Source organism: Triturus cristatus, chromosome 3_2 (assembly GCF_964204655.1).
Source record: "Triturus cristatus chromosome 3_2, aTriCri1.1, whole genome shotgun sequence".
NCBI classification, from domain to species: Eukaryota; Metazoa; Chordata; class Amphibia; order Caudata; family Salamandridae; genus Triturus; species Triturus cristatus.
In genome coordinates, this window is record NC_140584.1 from 496,041,087 (window position 1) to 496,065,728 (window position 24,642).

General features: G+C 43.1%; 1 protein-coding gene across 6 annotated transcripts in view; it reads right to left on the bottom strand.

Moving 5' to 3' along the window:
• SBF2 (SET binding factor 2) overlaps positions 1-24,642 on the bottom strand; it is a 2,080,461-nt gene that overhangs the window by 772,261 nt on the left and 1,283,558 nt on the right. For all 6 annotated transcript variants that reach the window (XM_085648170.1, XM_085648169.1, XM_085648168.1 and 3 more), the window contains exon 18: positions 3,387-3,557. In XM_085648170.1, coding sequence (XP_085504296.1) covers positions 3,387-3,557 — 171 coding nt within the window. The remainder of the gene's footprint in view (positions 1-3,386; positions 3,558-24,642) is intronic.

Consider the following 24,642-nt stretch of genomic DNA (forward strand, 5'->3'; position numbering starts at 1 on the left):
TGAAGCCATAAACCGTCGAATCTCCATATACGGAATCCCACAGGGCAACAGGTCTGAAAACTCAATTTTTCTATGGTCCAGCCATGCCTAATATTACTTTGATTTATAGCTGGTAGGCTCAGCGCGCGAACTTCATATTTTAATGGCTGTCTACACCGCTCTACAGCTGATGATATGGTGCTAACTTGTGATGTCAGGATGAAGCAAGGCACACAACATAAAAAAAACTCTAATTTTGTTTATACTAGAGAGTCTCAGAGAATATTTTTAGCATTTGCTGTCTTAAAGGATTAAGCTTGATTTCAGACTTTTGTTACTGCTTCTGAAAAATGGATTTATCTCGCAAAAAAAGGTCATGTAGCATATTGTGATCTGTGTTTTTCATATCGATAGTTTAATAGCAGACATCGAATTTCATGAAAGAAAATAACTATCAATAAAATGGATGCTTCAAAAATTATCCTAAATAAAGGTGCAAATTAAAGTGTAATATCTGAATGAACTAGTTAAAACTCCAACTCACTCTCAGCTGGGAGCAAGGAATACCCCATGCAATTAAGGAGGACAAATGACCACAAAACCCACCCCCAGTTCTACCTCAATTGAGTACACGTCTACTCATCACGCTCAAAACCTAAATACATTCCTCATAGGCCACACTGCAAACCCACACTCTTCCAATACGTGTCTGTCACCTTGACAGAGGAATAAAGCACAATACAATGTGCTCATGACCACCCTCAAAAAGCATGTTGTTCAATGATTTAGGTCTCTTGAAGAAGACACTTCAGATAATATCAGTTATGTCGACTGCATGGGCACCTCTGATGCCCTCTCCTGAGAGGACAAACTGTTCCCTGATACGCACCCAACGACATCAGTCAGGTGGGGGATTACAGGTACTTTGCTACAGGCTTATCATAATGCGCTGGTTTAAGGACTTTAGAGTGTTAGAACGAGCCCAATATAGTACAGTTGTCATTGGTGCCATTAGCAGACATGACACATTTTTCTTTGCACAAAAGCCAGTATCGATGTAGTGATAGCTCCAGTGCCCCCCAAACGTTGCTTACTCAAAAAAAGTGGTGCTCAGGTATTGCACTACAGACACATCCTTCACCATTACGGAACTTAACCCAACAGAGAGAACCTTTTAAGCCTAAGAGCTTACAAATTCTCCAAGCAGCCCTTAGTGCCAGTTACCTTGAATACGAATGCATGTATTAAACTGCTATACTCTGAAATAAGGATGAGATTAGTTTCAGTATTAAATATGGGTTATAACTATATATCTGCAGAAAAAGCATCAAGTGGTGAGTAAAAGTAACACTTCTATTAACACAATGATGTGTCAAGACCTATGGAACCAAAGAATTCAGTCGAGGGAGGACACACTCTACATGAGAGCCTTTATTCAACCTCTGTAAGCCTAAGGTATGGCATATGTGTATGTATCACACTGAAGGAATTAGCGTGGATATGTTAGCTGTGGTGATAAAACCTCTCTTCACACTAAACAGACGGCAAAATAAAGTGCAGGATTAGTACAGGAAGCCACAGGTAGACGTTAATTAGAAATAGGATTTATCTTATGACGAACCTACATTAAGAATGTTCTCAAGCACAACAAATTTTGTACACAAAAACAAAGTAGATCCCAAGAAAACTAAAGAATACATAGGAATTTAAAAGAAAAGACGTCTATATTTTTCACAGTTACAAAGTACTACAATACGCATGCCAATAACACCTTACCGTTTCAATGGATGGTTACAGTTCTTATAATATGAAAGGGAAGTAACAGCCGACAGATAAGCTGTAGATAGTAGGGAATGTCTCCAAAGGTAGGGTGAGTGTGCAGAGTGAGGAGAGGATACTCCTGTAATGGTACTGAGTGCCCTCACACACCCTTGCGGATGTATATCATCATCATTGGGCACGGTTGCTCCTCGTGGGGGTGGCGCTGCAGTCCCTCACGGGCCCTTAGTTAGGGGCTCTCTGGTGGAGTTCTTTTAAGGAGTTGCCGCATTTGTGAGTGAGGGTGTGTGGGTAGGTAAGTGCTAGTGAGTGCAGGTTTTAAAACTGAAACAGGGACCTAAAGTCTTTTAATCAGGAGGCATGATTTAAACAGCAAACCAGTGGTCCGAACGAGAGCTCCGCATAAGGACTCCCTTCCACGCCACCTCCCTTAGCTGGCACCATCGAAGAAGCGTCTTCCGACCTTCTATCCCCCTTACCACCTTCACCTGCACCATAGAAAGTTTGGCTCCCAGTGAGTTCAAGACCACCATTATGTTTCCCAGCCACGCTGGGTAGAATTCCTGTACTTTGGTTTAATAACCCTGTATGATCACTATGACACTAATTTGTCTAGTATTCTTTCTCATGCATGAGGCACCTTAGCACACACTGTGCACGAGTGTCTCACTTTTAAACCATACCTGTATCATATATTTTTGATATGTTATTACTCCCTTATCTCCCCCCTACTCCCCTTTTTCTTTCCTCCCCTTGTCTCCCTTTAGGCTGTGAACAGGATTGACGTATAATAACGGATTCTGGACACTAACTGTCAAGCATACCAGACCTAGGTAATTAATGGGATTACGGGCTGTCTCTTCCGAACCCCATCTTCTAGTACTTACTTGTTGGTCCTGACGAAGCGCTCCCGGATCCATTAGGGACCACCCTATAACGCGAAACATGTTGACCCCTTTTAAATCACTTTTTGTTAATACACCACACGGGTTGAGAGAAGTGGGACTTTTATTTGGTCTTGTTTCCCCTCTCTAAATAGCACTACCGTGCATCTCCATCCCCGTGAATTTTTTAGCTTGGACCAGGGACCTCCTGATTAAAAGACTTTAGGTCCCTGTTTCAGTTTTAAAACCTGCACTCACTAGCACTTACATACCCACACACCCTCACTCACAAATGCGGCAACTCCTTAAAAGAACTCCACCAGAGAGCCCCTAACTAAGGGCCCATGAGGGACTGCAGCGCCATCCCCACGAGGAGCAACCATGCCCAATGATGATGCTATACATCCGCAAGGGTGTGTGAGGGCACTCAGTACCATCACAGGAGTATCCTCTCCTCACTCTGCACACTCACCCTACCTTTGGAGACATTCCTTACTATCTACAGCTTATCTGTCGGCTGTTACTTCCCTTTCATATTATAGGAACTGTAACCATCCATTGAAACAATATATGCCTTTTAGGAGCACTGGTTCAGGACCTCTCTATAACTGCTCCTAGTCCCTCCCAATTGATATTGAATAACACCTTACCTACCATTGAAAGGGACAAACACGTTTTAAGAACCAAAGGAGCTATTCCTCTTTGGAAGTGTCACCATATATTTAAGCTGAAACCTTTTCTCACCTTCTGAACTGCAACTGATGAGTGATTGTCATCATCAGAGCTGAGGTATAGGGAACGAACTTGAGTTTGCACGTTACCATAAAAGGTAGTTTCCCAAAACTGCTGGTTGGTCCATACGGTGTGGTCTTGTACACAAGTGTAGGCAAACTGACTTACTCCTGGAGACAATTTCTGTGAAAACAGATAAAACAAAACAACTTGTCAAAAAGTATTTTCAAGGACTGAACAATGCATGTTCCAATTATGAACCTGCTGAATTATATGTAAAGTTCAGTTATTTTCTTCTTGCACTTGACAATTCTCAATAAATACATCAAGTTCTTTGTTTTTCAGTCTACGGTCAGAGAAAGATATGACTATTTAGGTATTTCCAAAGCAACTGGAGTGATAATCTCCACAAATTCTCTCTTTCAATTACTATCATTTGTTACACATCACCAAATAAGGCAAAAGGCTGGGTATATGGATTGACACCACGAGTGTTATTCATTGCAAACTGGGGATCAAAGAACATACAGGACCTCTTCCCAATGGCCCCATACGACCCGTTGTTAGTAAACCTTACACATGAGTATTATGTATAAGCTGACATACTAGGAAAACGTTCATGCAAAAGAACGAACGAAATGAAAAAATAATATCCTTCAGCAAGTATCTCCTTGTTTACTCCTATCATATTCTATGTAGAAGCTGTTGTTTACAAAAACTACTTCGCAAAGCATCTGCTTAACGTTAATTTTAAGATCCATTCATGCTTGTGAAGCATGCAAACATGCATGTACATTTAGCTAAACTGCTGCATTACACCAGTAGTTAACCAATAGGAAGGCTGGATCTCAAAGCACTATTTTGCAGGAAATGGACACTGGAACATATTTCAGTGAGAGGATAATTTGTACCAGGCTTGACTTTTATGGCTTAAAAACACACGTCAGCTGGTGCTGTGATTCAGCAGCAGTAGAGAGAAGTGACAATTTATATCCCAGCCAGGCAACTTAAGATAAAAATGTGAGCAGCACTTGTTTATAAATAGTCGACTATCAAATCCCTAATGGGATTGTGCTTCATCTTCCAATAAAAGAAGAACAGATAATCATGATCATAAATCACAAATACATAATCAATTATTCTGGCCATATTCCCAACCTCTAAACCACATTCAAGAGGCAGAAACCTGACCTTGTGCCATATGCACACGTGTAGCAGAAACAAAAACCCGAAGTACACATCATTTCTAAACCATGGATATATGTTTTCTCTGTGTTGGGAGGAACTGAACGGTCAAATTTCATAATGCCTTGTTTTTAGTCACTAATTCTGCTCGAATGAAATGTGAATCTTCTAACTAGAATCTATTAAAGAAGTTACATTTTGCCTTCAGCAATTTACGAATTTGTTAAAAAGTGTTTTCTTCTACATCGTGAAAAAAAATACAACAAAAAGGTTGGTGAAAATCTGAAAATCAGGCTGAAGCATAAGATTCTGCGTGACTACGAGGTCTATTTATATTTTGGCGGGAAGAGTATAAATCCGTGAGGTTGGAGTAAATTACTCCACAAGCTAAATTTAGAAATGGCTGCCAAGCCGGTGGTCATTCTTTAAGCACTGGCAGGAACTGTACTAATGGCGGTTCCTGTTTATGCATGGCTGAGTTTAAGGCATGGCTCCGTCAGCATGATAGAATTGTCTGTCAAACATTTTTTTCTTTTTAAAGAAAATCTCGAAATAACGTCCTCCTTCACCATGAGACTTATCTTCCATGGCGAGGGGGGCATTAGACAGTTTTCACTGCCCCTTACCACCAGGGTATTCCTGGCAGTGAAAACTGACCTGCATGTCCAACCATCTCAGTTAGGTGACCAGACTTAGAGGTCAACCTCTGAAGGCCCTTTCTTACTCCGTCGGGCTGTCGGAGAAGTGTAACCATGACAAAGAAAGAGTAGGTGGGTGGGCAGGTAATTATGTTGGTGGTAAGAATACTCAGTTGCAGTTGTGAGGGACTATCTTTAATGCTAACATATAAATCAATACCTAGGTTTGAAATAATTACACATTATATATTATACATTCCTTTACAATATTGCGTTTGGAGCCCAAGCATTCTAATACTAAATCTTGTAAGTTAAAGATAAGAATATGATGAGGCTGAATGTGGTTTAGGGATTTAAACGCATGATAATCAGTAGAGAGACTGTAAATAGCGGAAAACTGGAGCACAGTATAGAAGAGAATAACATTAAAAAAACTGAAATATTTGCTTGCGGGACAATAAATCCTGCATGATTTTAGGACAGAGAAAACATACTCACTCTGCTAATGGAAGATATAAAGAGCTCTCCCTGACTCCAATATCTGTTTGTTTCATTTGGATTTAAGACAATTAGTACCATCTAACACACACAGGTGAGTATCTTGCTAAATGCTAAGCAGTGAGGCTACTGGGGTTGATATTTTGACTCAGATTACAGGTTTCACAGTTTGCTACTTCTGACACAGAGAGGCGCTTGACTCTAGGAATCCGCAGGCCTTTTTGCCCTATCCGGCGATAAAGTAAAAACAAAGCGCAGGGTTATGGTATGTTGGTCTAGTGAGAGCTACTCTTTGCGACAAAGCTGTTTCTCTTAGTCAAAACACTTTTTTTAAACAATTGTCTTCTTGAAAGGTAGCAACTACCCTTTATAATGGGAAGCTGTTTAGTTGATAGTGTTATTGCAAAAAATCTTTATTTATGAGAAGTTGTCGTCATTAAAACCTTAATATTCAAGAATCCCAATTTGTGAGAATACACATCTCAGAGTGCATACTATGATGGCTTACCTAGAATATACTGAGTAATACTGTTTGGAGTGATGACTTAAAGGAATAACTATTTTGAGAATAAAAAGTCCTAACATAAGTGTGCAGAAATGAACAAATTCAGTTTCAGTGAATGCAATTTGGTCACCTTAGTTAACCATGGGTAGTTCTTCAAATGAATGGGTAGTTCCTCAAATGAAAGTTCTAGAAATCGTGAGGATCGAGAGAAGATGCTGAACTGTAGCCAATGAACATTTTCAGCAGCAAAGAGAATCTACCCTTCGAACTCTTTACATTTATGTAAGCGTCTGCAGGTTGACATATGAAGACTTGGAAGCAAATACCCTAGAGACCAAAAGGCACAAGTTTACTCTGAGAGAAAATTACTACAATTGTTTGTGTAAGGAAAACACGCTGAGGCAGGTACATTATCTCTTCCTTACGACAATACACAACACAGAGGACCCCCCTTACATTTCGAATCAACTGGACTATTTTAAAGATACAACAAATCTCGACATTTGATGCGTGTCCAATAGAGGTCTGCTAATTCCCTAGATATAAATGAACTCTGCCCACAAAATAAAAAGCTTTTTTTTCCTTTCTTAAATTAATGGTAATTGTGCTAAATGCTTTGTGGAGATGCACACATTTCAAAACCATGATGCAAATTGAAGGAGATACTTTCCCGCTTGCATCAAAAACAGATTATATGTCCAAAGGGTAAGAGAAAATAAATATGACAAAATAAATGGAATAATTCGTTTCTGAATATCTACACCTCTTTTAGTTTATATTTTTATGATTTGCCATATTGGTAGCCTGAAGATTACTCATTTTATTTCTCTCACTGTACCATGTTGTTCGTATTTCCATGTCCTAGTTCACATATCATCTCTGGTGGGGCTACATTAGTCACCTGTCTGACTTCAAATACAGACGGAAAGGGCTGCAGGAAAAATCAAGCTTACTCCACACACCCAGGTTACAGCTCATTGTGAAGGTATGGCCCATTGCATAATCTCTTTGGGTAGATGGCCCATCCTTAGATAAGTGGAGCAATGCAAAGCATGGCATGGATACAGATGGGACCAGGAGGGGTGAAGAGTTTTTCTGATCCACGGTAGACAAAAACCGGCCATACTTGGAATGATTTGGAGGAAGGAATGTATCAGCCTTCTCACATCTTGGTTTCTTGAGAGATAGTTTTAGGGGTGAATCACATTTCTTGAAACAGGAATTGAGTCACACTGCTGATAAGACAGTCTTTCTTTTGATTTGCTTGTGGTCTTTACCAATAAGGCAGCTATACCTTTATAAACTCCCCAGCATAACCAGCTACAGAGGAGTACTGCCTGGTGTGGAAGATGACAACAAGACCTCCGTGCTTGCTGCTTTCATGCATTCTTCATTGGCTGCCTGAGTACTGACAAAAGGGTCCCCAGCTTTTTATATGAATTCCTGGAAGTAGAACCTTTCTAACAAATTAGTGGCAGTTAAAGTGCCTCCAAGGAGAGAGGAGTCAAGGTCATTCCTAACGGGCCTTTCTTTTCTCTTAAAGTTCTCTTCTGCTGCTAGAAAGAACAGAAGAACCTGGGGACATATAATCTATAATCCACATTTGTAAAGCGCGAACAATCACCCGTAAGGGTCTCTAGGCGCTGGGGGCCGTCGGGAAGATTAAGCAAGCTATTGCCCAGAGTCACATGGTGCTGGGCTAATCTGCTGCCGGCGCCGGGGATCGAACCGTGATCCCCAGATTCCGGCGTCAGTCGCCCTGGCCGCGGCGCCACACCTCTTCCCATAGGAAGTTGTGTATGTCTAGACAAGAACCAGTAGACAAGTTGATTCTGAACATTCCATCATGGGAAACCTCTCCACTATGTCTAGGGAGCAAAGACAGACCTGCAGTGTTAGAACTGCAACAGAAAAACCCAGGAGCCAGTTATAACTGGAGATTTTGCCCTGGACCTAAATGATAGGTGTGGGGAGCGTTCTATAACATAAACCCCAGGCATGGTATTCGACAAATCTTTCCTAAATGTTTGGAGACCCTAAAACCACCAAGGAAGACGCCGCAAAACCTTTCCAGGTTGAACAAAGACTTTGCTACCTTTTAGTGGTTTATCTCACACTGAGCTTTAACCTCAAAGGTTACGGATTACTGCAGGACCGGGAAAATGAAGAATACGCCCTTGTGTAGCCCTGCTTAGGTTAACCTGTCTCACACATCTCGCTGATTAGCTTTGGTCTGAAGAAAACCAGAAGCTGAAACTTCTAACTATGATGAAGTACTAACTGTTGCCAATGCTCGATCACTGGTCACATCTAAGGTTGGTTAGTCTCATCTACTGCATTCCTTAAGCAGAAACTGAATTTGGCTGCCCTATGAAAATGTTTTTATTTTATAGTAACTCATGTGCCCTAAATATGTTTCTCTTCAGTTAATCATTACATTTCTCTCTTTTTATATGAATTGAATTGGAAACGGCAAGTCATTTATTCATTTTTATTTTTTTCATTTTTGAGTTAGGAGAGGAACAATTCTTGAATAATATATTTAAAAAAACAATACAATTATGCAGCAAACCAAGGCAAAAAATTAAAATAGCATAAACTCACTAAAACAAGCTACTTTATTAACCCAGCTTTTCCAAACTCAAATGTTATAATACATATTCTCGGACTGCTTTACCTGCAATAAAAACACATTTTCTTACAAAGTGCATAATATTGACATAAAGTGAATGGCAGTTTGTATACATACAAGAAGATTATGCAATCCCCTTAAACTCAATTCTACCCTTTAAAGATTTCTTGTAAAATGCCCCCTCAACCCTGTTCCACCAAGATTATATTTATGGACTATACACCTCGTATAGCATAAGATATTTCCGAAGTGGATATTACTTTCATTTCAGTTTTCCACTCTGTCATCTCTGGTTTATAATCTTTTAATTTTTGCAAAAACTCTTTTTGCCACCTAGGTTCCTAGAAACACAACATTGTCTATGGAGGACCATTTCAATCTATAAGAAGAAAGTCCCATAAAGGAGGTCTACTTCCCTCTCTCACATTATTCTAGGTATTTGTCATAGAATTCAGTTTACCAGAAAAGAGTGAAGAAAATGTCACTTACCTTCAGTAAGAATCTCTCTGGTTGATACTTTATCTACCTGCAGATTCCTCACCTTTTGAAAACCTCCAGGTGTCAGACTGGATCTGGAAACTTCTCATAGCTTTCCTACGCCAGTAGGTAGCAATGGCTCCATCCCTGCACCAGAATCAGAGCTTGTGTGATCTTACTGGAGCAGTACAGTGCCAACCCAGTGCACCAACATCAGTTTCCAGTCCACTGTGTCCCTACCCTTTGAGGCAGAAATGAAACTAGTATCAGCTTAATCGTGGAAGTGCTGTGTAACAAACTAACTTGAAACCTTGTTCGTATTAGTGACCTATGACCATCTTTCAGAAAAGGGTGGTGGGCGGGATCAGTGAGGAATCTGCAGGTTCATAGAGAAACCACCAGAAAGAACATTACCGAATGCAAGTAACTTTTACTTCTGATGGATACTTCTACCTGCAGATTCATCGCCTTTAGAATAGCTACCAAAGCATTACTTCTCTCAGGTAGTGGGTCTGAAGGAGTGACTAGACAAGGAAATCCTTGAGCAAGGGAATGAGCAAAATGGCCATTCCTTCTCACTTCTGAACACAAGTAACAGTGCTTATCGAAAGAGTGAAGCGATGCCCATGTTTCAGCGCGATAAATCTCAGTCACGTGGATATCCCCGCTTAGCTAGGGCTGAGGTCAAAGTCCTCAAGCTGGTGAAATGAGTGCCACCTCTGTCAGGTCCATCCTTTGTGGCAAGGGAATAATACAAGCTCAGGATGATTCAGCATGATAGGTTTCTCTTCTGGACCACCCTGCCTCATTGCTATTTACATAATCAGCTAAGAGCAGGACGTAAAGTCAATTCTCCCTTGTCAGGTCATTGTAAGAAATGACCACCTTCCTAGAGTCCAGCCCCTGTAATCTCTCCTAAGCAAAGAAAAAAGCAAACAAGCACACACTGGTTCTTAATTTTTTAAGTCCAACTGGTTTCGAGTAAATCAGTTGTAGGAAATAAATCAATTCAGTCCACTGGAATTTGTGTTCTTCTTTTACTTCACAGGTAACAAAATCCAAAACACTGCAGCCGACACATTTCATTCCCCAGACTTTTTCAAGGCTGCAAAAGCGTATTACATTGGTATTACACATGTGGTTCAGCAGTGAGAGGATACCCTAGTGGGTATCTATCCTTAACCCTCACCATGTGAGAAAGACCAGCAGCATGAAAATAATTTTGTGAAGGGCAAAAGAAGATGTTAAGCTCAAGGCTTCAGAAACATAAGCTTAGTGAGAAAACCTTCAATGCAGACCAATAGAAGGTTAAGTGCACAAAGGAAAGAAGGTACACATGTTTGAATGATGGCACCATATTTAAGATGTGTGAAAAGATAAAGCAAAAAGTGTTTCACCACAGATCACCCTAGTCCTTCAAAAAGGGACACAAAGACGAAAAGAAAAAGGTAGAGCTGTCATACCTTAAGGACAAAGATAGCCCCTGTGAGAAATACATTTATCTCACAGATTCCGTAAAAAACAGCAAAGTATGTGTGAAGACCTTTCCAAAATGTCCCCGTTGCAGACAATATAGACAACAATCTAAAACATAAGAGAGGCCAATGTCGATAGTTATATCAAACACGAAGTCCATTGTCCAATAAAAAACATTCCCAAAAGTGGTGATGAGCAGTCGAAAACATACTCCACAAATTATACTACTTACTTTCTACTCCTATCTATTTCCCTCAGTGACAGAAAACATGATGTGCAGATAGGACCTTGATAAGTCCGCTACAAACAAAAGATTAAACAAAGGCATCATTAGGAAAAACAATTGCCCAATGGAAGGCAAAAGAGCGATATGTTCTCATCAGACAGCAGAAACCAACTATTGCAAATGCCTAAATCCATAATGACCTGCATAGAAGACTGCAATGTTGGCCATGCTTGTTACTGCCTGTGTATTGCACAACCAGATAGATTTTAAAAAAGGGCAGACTAGTAAGAGAAATATGAAACAGGATATAGCATCCATATACGAATAAAAATATTGCAGCGTCAATACCCCCGTAGGGCTTGTACTGATTCATACGTAGCAGCAACATATCGCCATAGTAAAAACAGACCCATTGACAAAGTGAGACATGAGGAGCTAAAATACCTCTCAATTGACACATGGGGAGGTTAATATTAGTGTTACCTAGACAATAGCGAAGTATCAAGCTAATTGCAGACACCTAACGGGACAAACAACTCATTCCCTGTGTCAAAACACTTGCATTTAAACAAGTATATACTTTTCTTGTTGTAATAGGCACAACATAGTTCAAAATAATCATGAATCATGCTGATGACAAAAGGGAATCAAAATTTACCGTTCCCATACATAGCACAACAAGCAGCCATAACTTAGACATTCGATTCGGGGCAGCCTTTCAGTGGATAAGACATTAAATTCGTAAAAAACTGGTACATTTCAATAGTAGACCCGCCCAAAGACTTGTATACATGCCATAACACTTTACTATTGCCAGATTCATATCTTGCACGATCAAGCATCTCACATACCAGCAGTCATCATGTGGACAACACACAACAAATAGCCATAACGTGGACATTTGAGTCGGGGCACCCTTTCAATTGAACAAGAAGCTGAATTCCTAAAAAACGGGTACATTGTAACGGTAACCCGCTCGAGGACATGTACACAAGCCATTCCCCCTTACTGTTACCCAATTCCACTCTTGCACGTATCGGCATATCACATACCTCGTTTCAGAGTTCCCGGCCCCGGTCTGACATTGCGTGTTCATCTGCTGCAAATGGCAGACTTTAAATAGGCGGAAGCGAGGACCAAAGTGAACATAAAAGAAGTTCACACGATATCCACATATTCCCTCCTAAGTAAGCGCCATATTGGAATGGTCATTTTGAAATGGAACGCAGTTCAAGATAGACTTACTAATGTAAACATTTTTAAATGTTATGCCAATACCTTATACCCCTCTTATATTCACCGTCACTACGTAGACTTAAAGGTCGTATGGACAAGTCAATCAAATCTCTTACGTTAGGACACGCTCAACGACCAATTGTAGTACAGCTCCGACAGAGCTATTTGTCATTGCCAAGTTTCGCTAATTTATTATAAAAGAACTAGTACCTCAGAAGGTCAAAAACCAAAGGCCAACAGTCCCTATAGAAACTTGCATTATCACATCTTATGAGGCAAATGTGCGAGGAGAGGCTCAGTGCCAAACGTCAATAATACCTACAGAATGACCAGCCATCGGTGTCATTCTGTACAATGAGTTGTCAATCACTATGCACAGACAGAGGTAAACAAACGTTGGTACTACACAGCTACCTTGGCCACAGAATAACCCATGCAAACGCCAAAAGAACAAATCTGTATTCTCTCTTCCTCCTCAGTTAGAATGGATGGAGGGAAGAAAATGGAAAGGATAAACAACTGCCTAGGGTGTAAAGGGCTCACCACCTTGGGAATTGATGCATTGCTAAAGTAACGACCAGAAGAATAACTAATTCAAATATGAGTAACTGCAACTGGCAACTGTGGAGGGGTTCAGATGGAACCTCAATCAGCTAGCTCGAAAAAGGAACAGATCTCAGTGGGACATCACAAATGGTCTAGGTGTACACATATGCATGAGCCCCTTAAACAAAACTGTGATTTGAACAAAGTTGACTGATATGTAATGCAGATAAATGCTGACAGGGCTGCAATGTAACTTTCTACAGGTGCCACAGCATAAACCTGTTGGGCCAGCAATAGAACAAAGCGAAGGGACAGCCACAAATGCGCTTTCAAGAGGATCCATATTCTGTTATGTACATTCTTCAATGAACCGATTCCACCGTCCAAAGTAAGCAGATTTTGTGGTATGACCAACTACTTCCAGCAGCAGCTGGAAGGAGCTCAACTGTCCTTGCTCAATCTACATATATATAATCAAACAGGTTCCCTAAAGGATTGACAATACTTTATTGTGTTGAAAAAGTATGGACACCTCTGGCCTACACTACACCTTTGAAAGATATGCCAGACTGCCTCGGAGGCTGTAGAAGTTATCTTTGGTTATGATCTTGCTAGTAGATACTCTATCTAATCGCAGATTCCTCACCTTTAGATTATTTCTCAGGCACCAGACTGGATTTGGAAAACTTTCAGCAATGCTCCTGTGTGCTGCCTATAAGCACCATCCCTAAGTGGTGACATCAGTTTCCTGCTTCATTATTTCAGTGCCCTCTGATGCGGAGCATTTACCAGTTATCAGTACGAATGCGAAGATCAACAACTTGGGACTATTTTAGATGTTAAACAAGGCCACATCACAGGATGGTGCGATGGGAAGGCAGTGAGGAATCGGCAGTTTGCATATACACCTGAAAGAGTGTTACCAAAAGAATGAACTTGTTCATCTCATGAATATTTCTAACTGCAGATTCCTCACATTTAGAATAGATACCAAATCTGAATCACACAAATGTGGAAGATCTGTGAAGTCAGACCAAAGAGACCTGCAGGAACAAACAAGCAAAATGCTCGTCCTATTGGACATGGCAGTCATGCCAACAGTGCCTCGTAAATGTATGCATAGACATCCACGTCGCAGCCTGGCTAATATCAAGGACTGAAACTCTATGTGCAAGTGCAGTAGTAATAACCTTAGCCATGATGGAATCGGCTCTCCGTTCTTCAGGAGGCTGCTCCTTGGCCAGTGAATAGCAGATCTTAATGCAGAGGACTATCCAACCTCTAGTCCTCTTTTGCACAGCCTTTCCTTTCTTCTTCCCAAAAAACCCCACGAAAAGTTGATCGTCCACCAGATGATCCCTGGTACGATTGATGTAAAGCTTAAAGCTCTCTTGGTGTACAAGTGATTGAGCCTCTCCTCCTCTTTTGTGGGTTGAGGAAAGAATACTGGGAAAGTGATGGATTGTCCAATGTTGAAATCAGTTAAACTTTAGGCAAGAAGGCTATTCAAGTCTGGAAAAAAGGTAGTATAGAGCGGTAGCATTGATAGTGCGTGAAGTCCAACTAGCTAAAGTGATCGCAATGAGGAAGACAGTCTTTAAGGTCAGAAGACGCACTAATTGTGCATTGGCTCGAAGGGCATACAAATGAGAAATGTCAAGACCAACTTAAGGTCCCACTGTGGCATCACAATCTGTTTGGGAGGAAACGTTGTCAAACCTTTAATAAACTGCATCACAACACATGATTTAGACAAGGACAGTTGGTCCGGTAAATGTAAAAAATCCAAAAGGGCTGAGAAATACCTTTTTATAGTGCCCACTGCAAGGCCTTGCAGGGCCAAAGTCAAAACAAACAGGACAGCTGACAGTTTAGCTTGTAAACGTCTGTCTTGTGGACTACACACAAGGCCACAAATATACCCACTCCTGTTGTAAATGGAGTCCGTGGAAGAATGCCTGGCAGCAAGAAAAATACCCACAACTTCAGGTGGCAGATCAAATGCAGGTAATTGCCTATGTGCAATATTCATGTATGGAGGTGTAGGCTGTGCAAAATGAGATCCTCTCGAAGTGGGAGCCTAACGGAAGGGCGTTTATCCAAGCCCAGCCCCATGTCGAGGTAGCACACTTTCCTGGTCCGACCCATAGCCACTAGAATTACCTGGGCCCAGTTGTTTTTGATCTGTTTCAGAACTTGTGGCAGGAGAGGCAGGGCAGGAAGACTTATGGAGTCCTAAGGTCCAACCCAGCCAGAGTTCATCTCCTAGTGAATCTTTTTACAGGAACTCTAACATACAAATCTGTTTACACTGCACATTCTTGATGGTGGTGGCAAGATCTAGCCACGGTGCTCTCGGAAGATGTCTTGCGCCACCATTCAGGAGTAGATGCAAATCATGATATGCCAAAGGTAACTGACTATCCTCGGCCGCTCTGGTGTTCAAGGAACACACCAGGTGGATTGTGGCCAGGAAAATGCCCTGACGATCCAGCCAATTCCAAAGCTGCAGAGTCTCCTAGCACAGGATCTGGGACCCCACTCTGCCCTTTTTGTTGCAGTACCATTTGATGTTAATGTTGACCAGGAGAACCTGCACCAGCCAGCCCATGATGGAAGGCAGGAAAAGCCTACAATGCTAGGTGAATGGCTCACAGCTCCAGCAGATCATATAGATCCGGGTTTCCTCTAGAGACCAACGTCTTCTGATCTCCATCTCCCCCAGATGATATCCCCCAGATGATATCCCCAACCCAGAAGTGACACCTCCATGCCCACAGTCAGTTCTGGATGGGGAAGAGAGAGGAGTCTGCTGACTAACCAATTATGTTTGAGCAGACACAAACAGAGAGAGTGGGCCATTGCTTTTGAAATCTGATTAGAATTCACCAGATTTCCGCAACACTGCATCCACTGGGACTTCAAATTCTGTTGCAGAGCCCGCACCTGGCATGGCTGACCAGGAAAATTCAGAAGGCTGAGAGGCCAAGAATCCTCAGAACTGCTCTGAATAAGATCCTTGAGCAGAGGCTGAAACACTGGGATCACAGCCTGAATGTCCTCGACTCGATGCAGTGGAGGGAAGGCCTTAAATCACAATGTGTTTCAAATAGACTCAATGAATAGCAATCTCACCAAAGTCGACTCCTGTGTGTTGATAGTGAATCCCAATGATGTAAAGAGGTTCACAGTGGTCTGCAGGTGATCTACGACTGTCTGCAGCTGACCTACGACTGTCTACAGCTAGCCCTTCAACCCTTTAACAGCCAGTAGTTGTGGAGGCAGTGGAAGACCGGCTCGCCCAACCTCTGACAGTGGGGCATGACCTCTGCCATCCCTTTGGTGAACACCTGAGGGCACTGGTAAGGCTAAAGGGAAGCACTTAAAACTGAAAATGCTCCTGACCGACCATGAGCTTCTAGGGCTGCAGGAAAGGGAGATGAAAATATGTATCCTGCAAGTCCAAGGACAAAAACCTGTCTCCTTGTCGGGTCTCCTAGGACCATTGCAGTTAGAATCTGGGGCGGTGTGAGTCTTTTGTGTTTGTCCTGCCTGAAGAGGGCTTTCAGAGGTCAAAGGTATAGTATAGGCCAGAGGCGTTCATACTTTTTTGCCACAGGAAAGTATTGAGAGTATCAACTCTCTCCTCTTTCCAAGTTCAGAACTCTCACTCGATGACTCTATTGGAGAGTAACACTCCCACGTCCTGCAGCAGAATGGAGAGTGCTCCTTTAAAGTTTGACTGGGCGGGGTGGGGGGGAATGTGGCAGAGCAGACAGAAAAGCTAGACCATAACCATGCTGAACAATTTGAATGACCCATTTGTGAATAGTAATGGAACGCATTCCTGGGAGGAAAAATTGGATCCTGCTCCTACAGACTGGCTATGCGCCACTAATGGATAATTAAAGTGGTTCAGGGGTGGATGGGGAATGGGAGAACTGGATGGTTTGTGCTCTGTCTGCCAGACCCCCATCCATGGCCGTCAAAGGACTTCTGTGATGTGGTGGTTTGGACGGCTGGCGCTGTCTGTATGTCAATCCTCAGGAATAGTCCCACCATTTCTCTAACTGCTAAGCAGGGTTCAGCAATTCCAGAAAGCATGCCATAGCCCCAATAACAGCTTTCTCAACAAAGATGCAAAGATCACAGCCCGAATGTTCTGTACTCGATGCACTGGAGGGAAGGCCTTAAATTAGAATGTGTCTCAAATAGTCTCAATGAATAGCAACATCAGCAAACTGGACTCCTGCGTGTTGATAGTGAACCCCAATGATGTCAAGAGGTTCACAGTGGTCTGAAGGCAGCCTGCGACTATCTGCAGCTAAACAATTTTCAACAGCCAGTTGTGGAGGTGGGCAAGACTGGCTCGCCCAACCTCCAAAGGTGTGTCATGACCACCGCCATCACTTCCATGAACACTTGAGGGCACTGGTGAGGCCAAAGAGAAGCACTTCAAACTGAAAATGCATCTGGATACCCAATTGGGGATTTGCCATACTTTATATATCCTGATTTATTGATTGACTGAAGAATCATCAAAGGGCATATCTGTCAGTGAAGCTAGCGTATCTCCTAAAAATAAAAAAACTGCAGAACACATCGATGCCTGGCAGCTCAGCACAACATTAGTGTCAACCGCCCTTCCCAGTCAGTAGTGCCAAGGCTAGCACGAATCACAAACTTAGCAGCGTCCTGGCCATCTTCTATCGTCTGGGCAAGAGAGGTTCTGAGGTCTTCTGGAACTGCCAGCATGATCTTACTTGCTATATCCCATAGGTCCTGAGCATAGCAGCCTAACAAGCAAAGTAAACTGATCCCAGTGGCAAACTGGCTGAAGCTAACATTTGTTTATGGAAAGCCTCAATTGGATTCAATATCTAGGGCCAGATGTACGGCCGGGGCATTTACCGACTCGCAAATTGTGCTCAATTGCGAGTCGCTAAATGCCATGTACAACAGTGTCCGAGACACTGTTTTTGACTCCAAATGGGGTCAAAAATCGCATGCCTCATCAATATTCATGAGGTACTCGCAATTTGCGAACCCATTAGGAATGGCTTGCCCTTCCAGGTATAGTGGCCTGCTGGGCTCAGCAGACCTCCATGTCTGGGACTGCTTTTCAATAAAGCAGTGTTTTTAAAAAAAAAAATGTAGCCCTTTTTCCTTAAAGGAAAATGGGATGCATTTAAAAAAAAAATTAAAAAAGCGTTTGTGTTTAATTTTTAAGGGCATGTAGTGGTCCCTGGGACCACTGCCTGCCCTCCAAAAATATTTTCCGCTGCATTTGCAAAGGGGAAGGGGTTCCAAGGGGACCCCTTCCCATTTGCGAGTGCATTAGCACCCTCTTGAAGAGGGCGGTAAATTGCGAGTGTTTTGCGATCGCAATTGCGGTTGCAAAACATTCTTACATAGGGTAGCGAGTCGCAATTATGAAGGGACACCCTTGGAACGCCCCTTCCTAATTGCGAGTCGTAAATCCTATTTAGCAAGTCGCAAATAAATTGCGACTTGCTAAATAGGGTTTGTACATGGCGCTATTAGTTTTTGCATGGGCAAACGGGTCGCTAACCCGTTTGCGCATGCAAAAAATGGGTCATACATCTGGCCCCTGGAGGTGTCGAAGAGAAATTTGTTTAATTAACTTTGCTAATAGATGCCAAACCACTAAACTCTCTGCATTAGGGTGCTTGGTGAGAAAATCAAGGTCTCCAGGGCCCATATTAAAGAACGTGCTACAGGGGCACAACAGGTAATACAGAAGGGGCCACCGACGCATGTGCAGCCCCTTCTGTAATACTGAAATCGCTGGCGCACATATAGCACCAGCCCTTTCCCAAGAGGGCGTTCCCTCATTGGAATAGGGGAGTGTGGTTCCATGCAAATGAGGGAATCCCTTCATCTCTGCGGCTAGCCCTTATTATAGATGCGGGAGCAGAGGAAAAAAGCTGTCAGAGGGTGCACTGGCGCAGGTGTAGGTGCTAGAGTCAGCATCATTTAATACGAGGGGAGGTTGCGCCAGTGGAAACCTAAGTAGAGGCCCATTCGGATTCTTGGGCCTGAGGTGCATCAGAGGGAGTTGGTAAAGAACTGAAGATCTGCAGGACAGCCTCTTTAAGGTTTCCATTCGCTGCGGCATCCCCAATGTCCCAGGGAATCTGGCGCACATCAGGATCAATTGGAGGAACAGCTCCATGCTTAAATTTCTGTCTAGTACCCTGTACTAGAGTGTATATTAGGGATTCAATCGACTTAAGCAACAAAATTGAAGGTTTCCCATTTAACCCAAACACTGAGATATAGGTCATCTTCGACATTAAAGCCCTTTATACCAACATTCCACAAGATGAGGTGTTGGCAGTCATAGATGTCTTCAGCAAAAGGGAACGTGAATTATGTTTCCACTGAATTCCTAGTCTACCTAGCTAAAATATACCTCAACAACTTTTTCATGTTCTGCAGATTTGTTCTTATAAATAAAAAGCACAGCTATAGGTTCTAGCTTTATCCTAGAGGTAGCCAAGCTTTACATGTCTTAATTTGAGAACAAATGGATCTATGAGAACAACTCCTTCACAGAACCGATAAAATCCTGGCACAGATATATCGATGATATCTTTGTGATTTGGCACAGGCCGTCAAACACATTAGACAAGTTTCATAGCCTTCTGAACAACTGATTTAGACATTTCAGATTCACAATGACAAAAGACAAGTCAATTTACATGTTATATGGATCAAGAGTCAAAATGGTTCCCTTATCGTGAGTCTCTGTGCACTAAAACCACAGACAAGAATACATTATTACAATTATCTTGCTCACATCCCAGGTCCTTGAAAAAAAATGTTCTGTATGGGCAGTTCCTTTACGTACTATACCTGCAAAGACTAATACTTTGAAAATGCTACTACATTATACAATAAACTATCAAGCTGACGCTATCCCAGAATCTTCATGAAAACATCCATGAAAAGGGCTAGGATCACACCAAGAGAAATCCTTTCACAGCCTAAAATCAGAGCTAATACTACGCCTCTTACATGCATTATCGCCAACAACATCAGAGAGAATAGAATGAAGAAAAGCATTTGAAAAAACAGCAATCTACTAGACATTTTTCAGTTGCCGACTTCGCTATCTGCCTTTAAAAAAGTAAAAACCCTACGTCAATTCCTACTTACTAGGAAATCCAAAAAAAGAGATCTTCCCACCATGCTAAGCTTACCACACATTCACTGACACCATAAATGTGTACAGTAGAATGAATGCCAGTTTACACTGAATTCCAAAGAACTCACTCTAAATGAGATCACAATACAACAGAAGGCGTTCTTGAACTGTAACACAAAATATGTTGTTTATTGCCTAACCTGTCCTAGTGAGAAAAAAAATAAATATATATATATATAGTAGAGGATATCAAAAAACGAATCTCACAGTACACATCCAGAATTAGATGCTATACACGAGGGACTCCGTTAGTACAACACTGCAAAGAAATGAAACACATCTCAGTGGCATTAAATGGACTGTAATAGCAGTGGTAGACCATGAGTCTATGGGAGGATCTGTGCAATCACAATTAGAACACATTAAAGCCAGATTTATTGAAAAAATATCCATATTAGGTTTAAAGAACACAACAAATTATAAAGCCTCATGAGGAGCTATGCAAACCCTTGGCTGGTATTCCATCTCTGTCCACCACTTATTTACATATATGTGTGGCTGCATTAGGCCTTATTGCACTACATTATATTTGCATATTGAAACAATGGAATTTGTTACTTTATAACAATTGGTATTCAATTATGACTACAGCCTCAGAGACTGTCTGCCAAAATTTCGTCATGAAAATTTTGTTATGTAATTTAACCCTGCCTAACACTTTAATTCTGGTTTGTTATGTTATGTAGAGTGCGGTGGCGAAGAGAAGAGCGGCGAAGAGAAGAGCGGCGAAGAGCAGAGCGGCGAAAGGCAGATGGGCGTGGCGAAAGGCAGATGGGCGTGGCGAAAGGCAGATGGGCGTGGCGAAAGGCAGATGGGCGTGGCGAAAGGCAGATGGGCGTGGCGAAAGGCAGATGGGAGTGGCGAAGAGCAGATGGGAGTGGCGCAGAGCAGATGGGAGTGGCGCAGAGCAGATGGGGGTGGCGCAGAGCAGATGGGGGTGGCGCAGAGCAGATGGGGGTGGCGCAGAGCAGATGGGGGTGGCGCAGAGCAGATGGGGGTGGCGCAGAGCAGATGGGGGTGGCGCAGAGCAGATGGGGGTGGCGCAGAGCAGATGGGGGTGGCGCAGAGCAGATGGGGGTGGCGCAGAGCAGATGGGAGTAGCGCAGAGCAGATGGGAGTAGCGCAGAGCAGATGGGAGTAGCGCAGAGCAGATGGGAGTAGCGCAGAGCAGATGGGAGTAGCGCAGAGCAGATGGGAGTAGCGCAGAGCAGATGGGAGTAGCGCAGAGCAGATGGGAGTAGCGCAGAGTAGAGTGGAATGGAGTGGAACCGAGTAAAGTAGTGCAGAGCAGAGTGGCAGGGTACAGTGGCTTAGAGTAGATTGTTTCAGAGTATAGTGAAGGGAAGTGGAGTGGTGCAGGGTAGAGTGGAGTGGCACAGGGTAGAGTACAGTGGTGTAGAGTAGGCGACAGAGTGCAGTGATGCAGAGTAGATTAAAGTGGTGTAGAGTGAACTGGAGGTAGAGTGCAGTGGTGTAAAGTGGAGTGATGCAGTCTAAAAGCAGCATAGAATGTAGTGGCGTAGAGTGCATTGGTGTAGAGTGCCAGTAGCGTTCAGTAGTGGAGAGCAGAGTACAAAGTACAGTGGCATAGAGTTTAGTGGCTAAGAGAGCAGTGTTGCAGAGTAGAGTGCAGTGGTGTACACTGCATTGGCATAGAGAGCAGTGGTGTAGAGTACAGTTGTGCAGAATTGAGTGCTGTGGTGTAGAGTGTTGTAGAGTATAGTATATATATTGGCATAGAGTACATTGGTTTTGAGAGTGCATTGATTTAGAGTAGAGTGATGCAGAGTAAAGTGGTGTAGAGTAGAACAGAGTGGCGCAGATTGGTGTAGCAAAGTTTACAGTGGTGCAGAGCGGAATGGAGCAGACTGGAGTAGCTATTAGTGGAGTGTTGTAGAGTGGAATGGGGTAGAGTGGATTTCACAGGCTAGAGTGAAGTCGGGTAGAATGGAGTGGCATAGAGTGCAGTGGAGTAGAGTAGAGTGCAGTGGTTCGGAGTACAGCACAGTGGTGCAGAGTAGATTATAGTGACATGGAGTGGATTGATGTAGAGCGGACTGGCATAGAGGGGAGTGGTGCAGAGTAGAGTGAATTGGCAGAGAGTGCAGTGGAGTAGCGTGGAGTGGTGCAAACTGTAGTTGTCTAGGCTGGAGTGGTGTAGAGTGCAGTGGATAACAGTGCAGTAGTGCAGAGTAGAGTGGTGTAGAGTGCATTGGTATAGAGAGACACGAGCATGACGTGGGTTGTAGAGTGGAGTGATCTGGTGTGGTAGCGCACTGCCATTACAGACAACACATCTTCAATTTAAATGATTGTTACATTTGCACAGACAAAGTTTTACTGATAAAAGTATACAGCGCACAAGCAATAATGTGTGGAAATGTCATTACCTAGGGTACTGATTTGTTTTGATCTTATTAAAATGTTTGTTTCCACCACACTTCTGAATTGCCAAAAATTAATTTGTGCTTTCCTAATTCAGATATATTCTTAAATATCTGCACAGTTCATTTAACCCCTTCCCCGCTCATGACGGAACCACTCCGTCATGAGCCACGGGTGCGCTGTGCTCATGACGGAGTGGTTCCGTCATGCTGCGGCCGTTAGCGGCCGCTCCGCCCACACGGCGCTAATTCCCCGCCTGTGCGGGCGATTAGCGCAGTGGGTGGAGACTCCGTCATGAGCGCAGCTCACCCGTGACTCGTGACGGAGTGGTTCCGTCACGAGCACAGCGCCACAGCAACTGCCCCCAAACCCCCCCAGCGCCGCGGCACAATTCCTGCCGCGGCGAAGGGGTTAAAGACATTTACATGTTGTTGTATGGTAGGGGAACAAGCATCCTATAGCAATCCTCCAGCAGACCCCCAGTAGCCAGCATGAGTGTCCCATAAATCATCTCAATTGAAGTCAGAGCCTAACATTTGACCTCTGTCTTTGAATGCACAGCAAATGTGGCGAGAAAAGAACAAGATTTAAAGGTAAATTTGCAGAAACCGAACATTGGTGGAGGGCAGAGATTGGAGTGGTGCAGCGTTGAGTGCAGGGAAGTAGAGTAGATAGTTGCAAAGTAGAGTGAAGTGGCGTACAGTAGAGTGGTGCACGGCTGCATACAGTGGCGTAGAATGCAGTGGCGCAGAATAGATTAGAATGGTGTAAAGTGGACTGGTGTTGAGTGGAGGGGTAGATGGCAGAGTGCACTGGAGTCGAGTGGAGTGGAGCAGAGTGGTGCAGATTAGAGTTGAGTACAGTACAGTGGCGTAGAGTGCATTGGCATGAGTAGAGTGGCACAGAGTATAGTAGAGAGGAGTAGAGTGGAGTGGTGCAGAGTTGAGGGGAGTGGAGTAGAGTACAGTAGTGTGGAGCAGAGTGGAGTGGCATAAAGTGGGGTGTATATATGAGGTACAGACACAATTTTACTGATAAAAGTATACAGCACACAAGCTATAATGTGTGGAAATCCCATCACCTAGTGTACAGATTTGTTTAGATCTATTAAAATATTTTTTTCCACCAAACGTCTGAATAACCAAATAACTGGCTTAAAGGGTGGTTTCATGAGTTGGGCGAGAACCGTGTTTAACTGCCAAGGAACTGCCGGGCACTTCAAAGGTGGAAAAGCCCTGAAAAGGTCCTTCATGAATTCCTTCACTATTCTTGTAGACCACAGCGAGAACTCTGCAGGCTTCCTGCGAAACCTGGAAATTGATGCCAGGTGCACTATGATCGATGAATGCGCCAATTTTGATTGTTTCAAAAGGAGGAGATATGGCAGTATTTGCTCTGGTGAAAAACAGAGAGGATGAATACCCTTTTCATTGCACCAGTGGCAGAACATTTTCCATTTTGCTGCATGTGATTTATTAGTGGAAAAAGCTCTGGAATGCTGCAGGATGGACTTACACTCTGGTGAAATGTCTAAATCTCTGAACTCATAGTCGTGAGGTTCCAAGTCAATAAACTCATACTTTATCTGAGGGTGAAGAATTTGACCATTGTCCATGGACAGTAGGCAGGGTAGTGGTTGAAAGAGAATGTGTGGGTGATTGAAAACTAAAGGAGCTCTGGGTACTAAAACTGCCTTGGCCATGCCAGGGTAATGAGAATGAGATGGCATGGTTCCTTCTTCATTTTGCACACCACCCTCGGGATGAGTGGGAACAGCAGAAAATCATAAGCGAACATCCCTGTCCACTGCATATGTAGAGCGTTCCCACAGGATTTGGTCTGAGGAAACCTGCTGGCAAACTTTTCACACTTTTTGTTGTTTAGGGTTTTAGAAGATATCCAGCCTCGAAGTGGCCCCCCAGTTTGAAAATTGTCTCCAGCTGCTCCCAATTCAGTTCCCATTCGTGACATTAGGTGCTTAAAGAATCCACTCACTCGTCGTCCACGCCTGGAACGTGTTCTAGTTGCATAGTTATCTTGTGCTCCTGCAGCCATCTACAGATTTCCTGAACTTGAGTCGATAACGTGGGAGACCTGGTGCCCCCTTGCTTGGCCAGGGGGCACCAAGGGGTGTGGTGTTTTCTGTTCTTACCAGAACAGAAGAGCCTTAAATCCTTGGAAGGAACACCTGCAGCCCTAAAATTCCAAGAGATGGATGTGTATTTGCACCTCT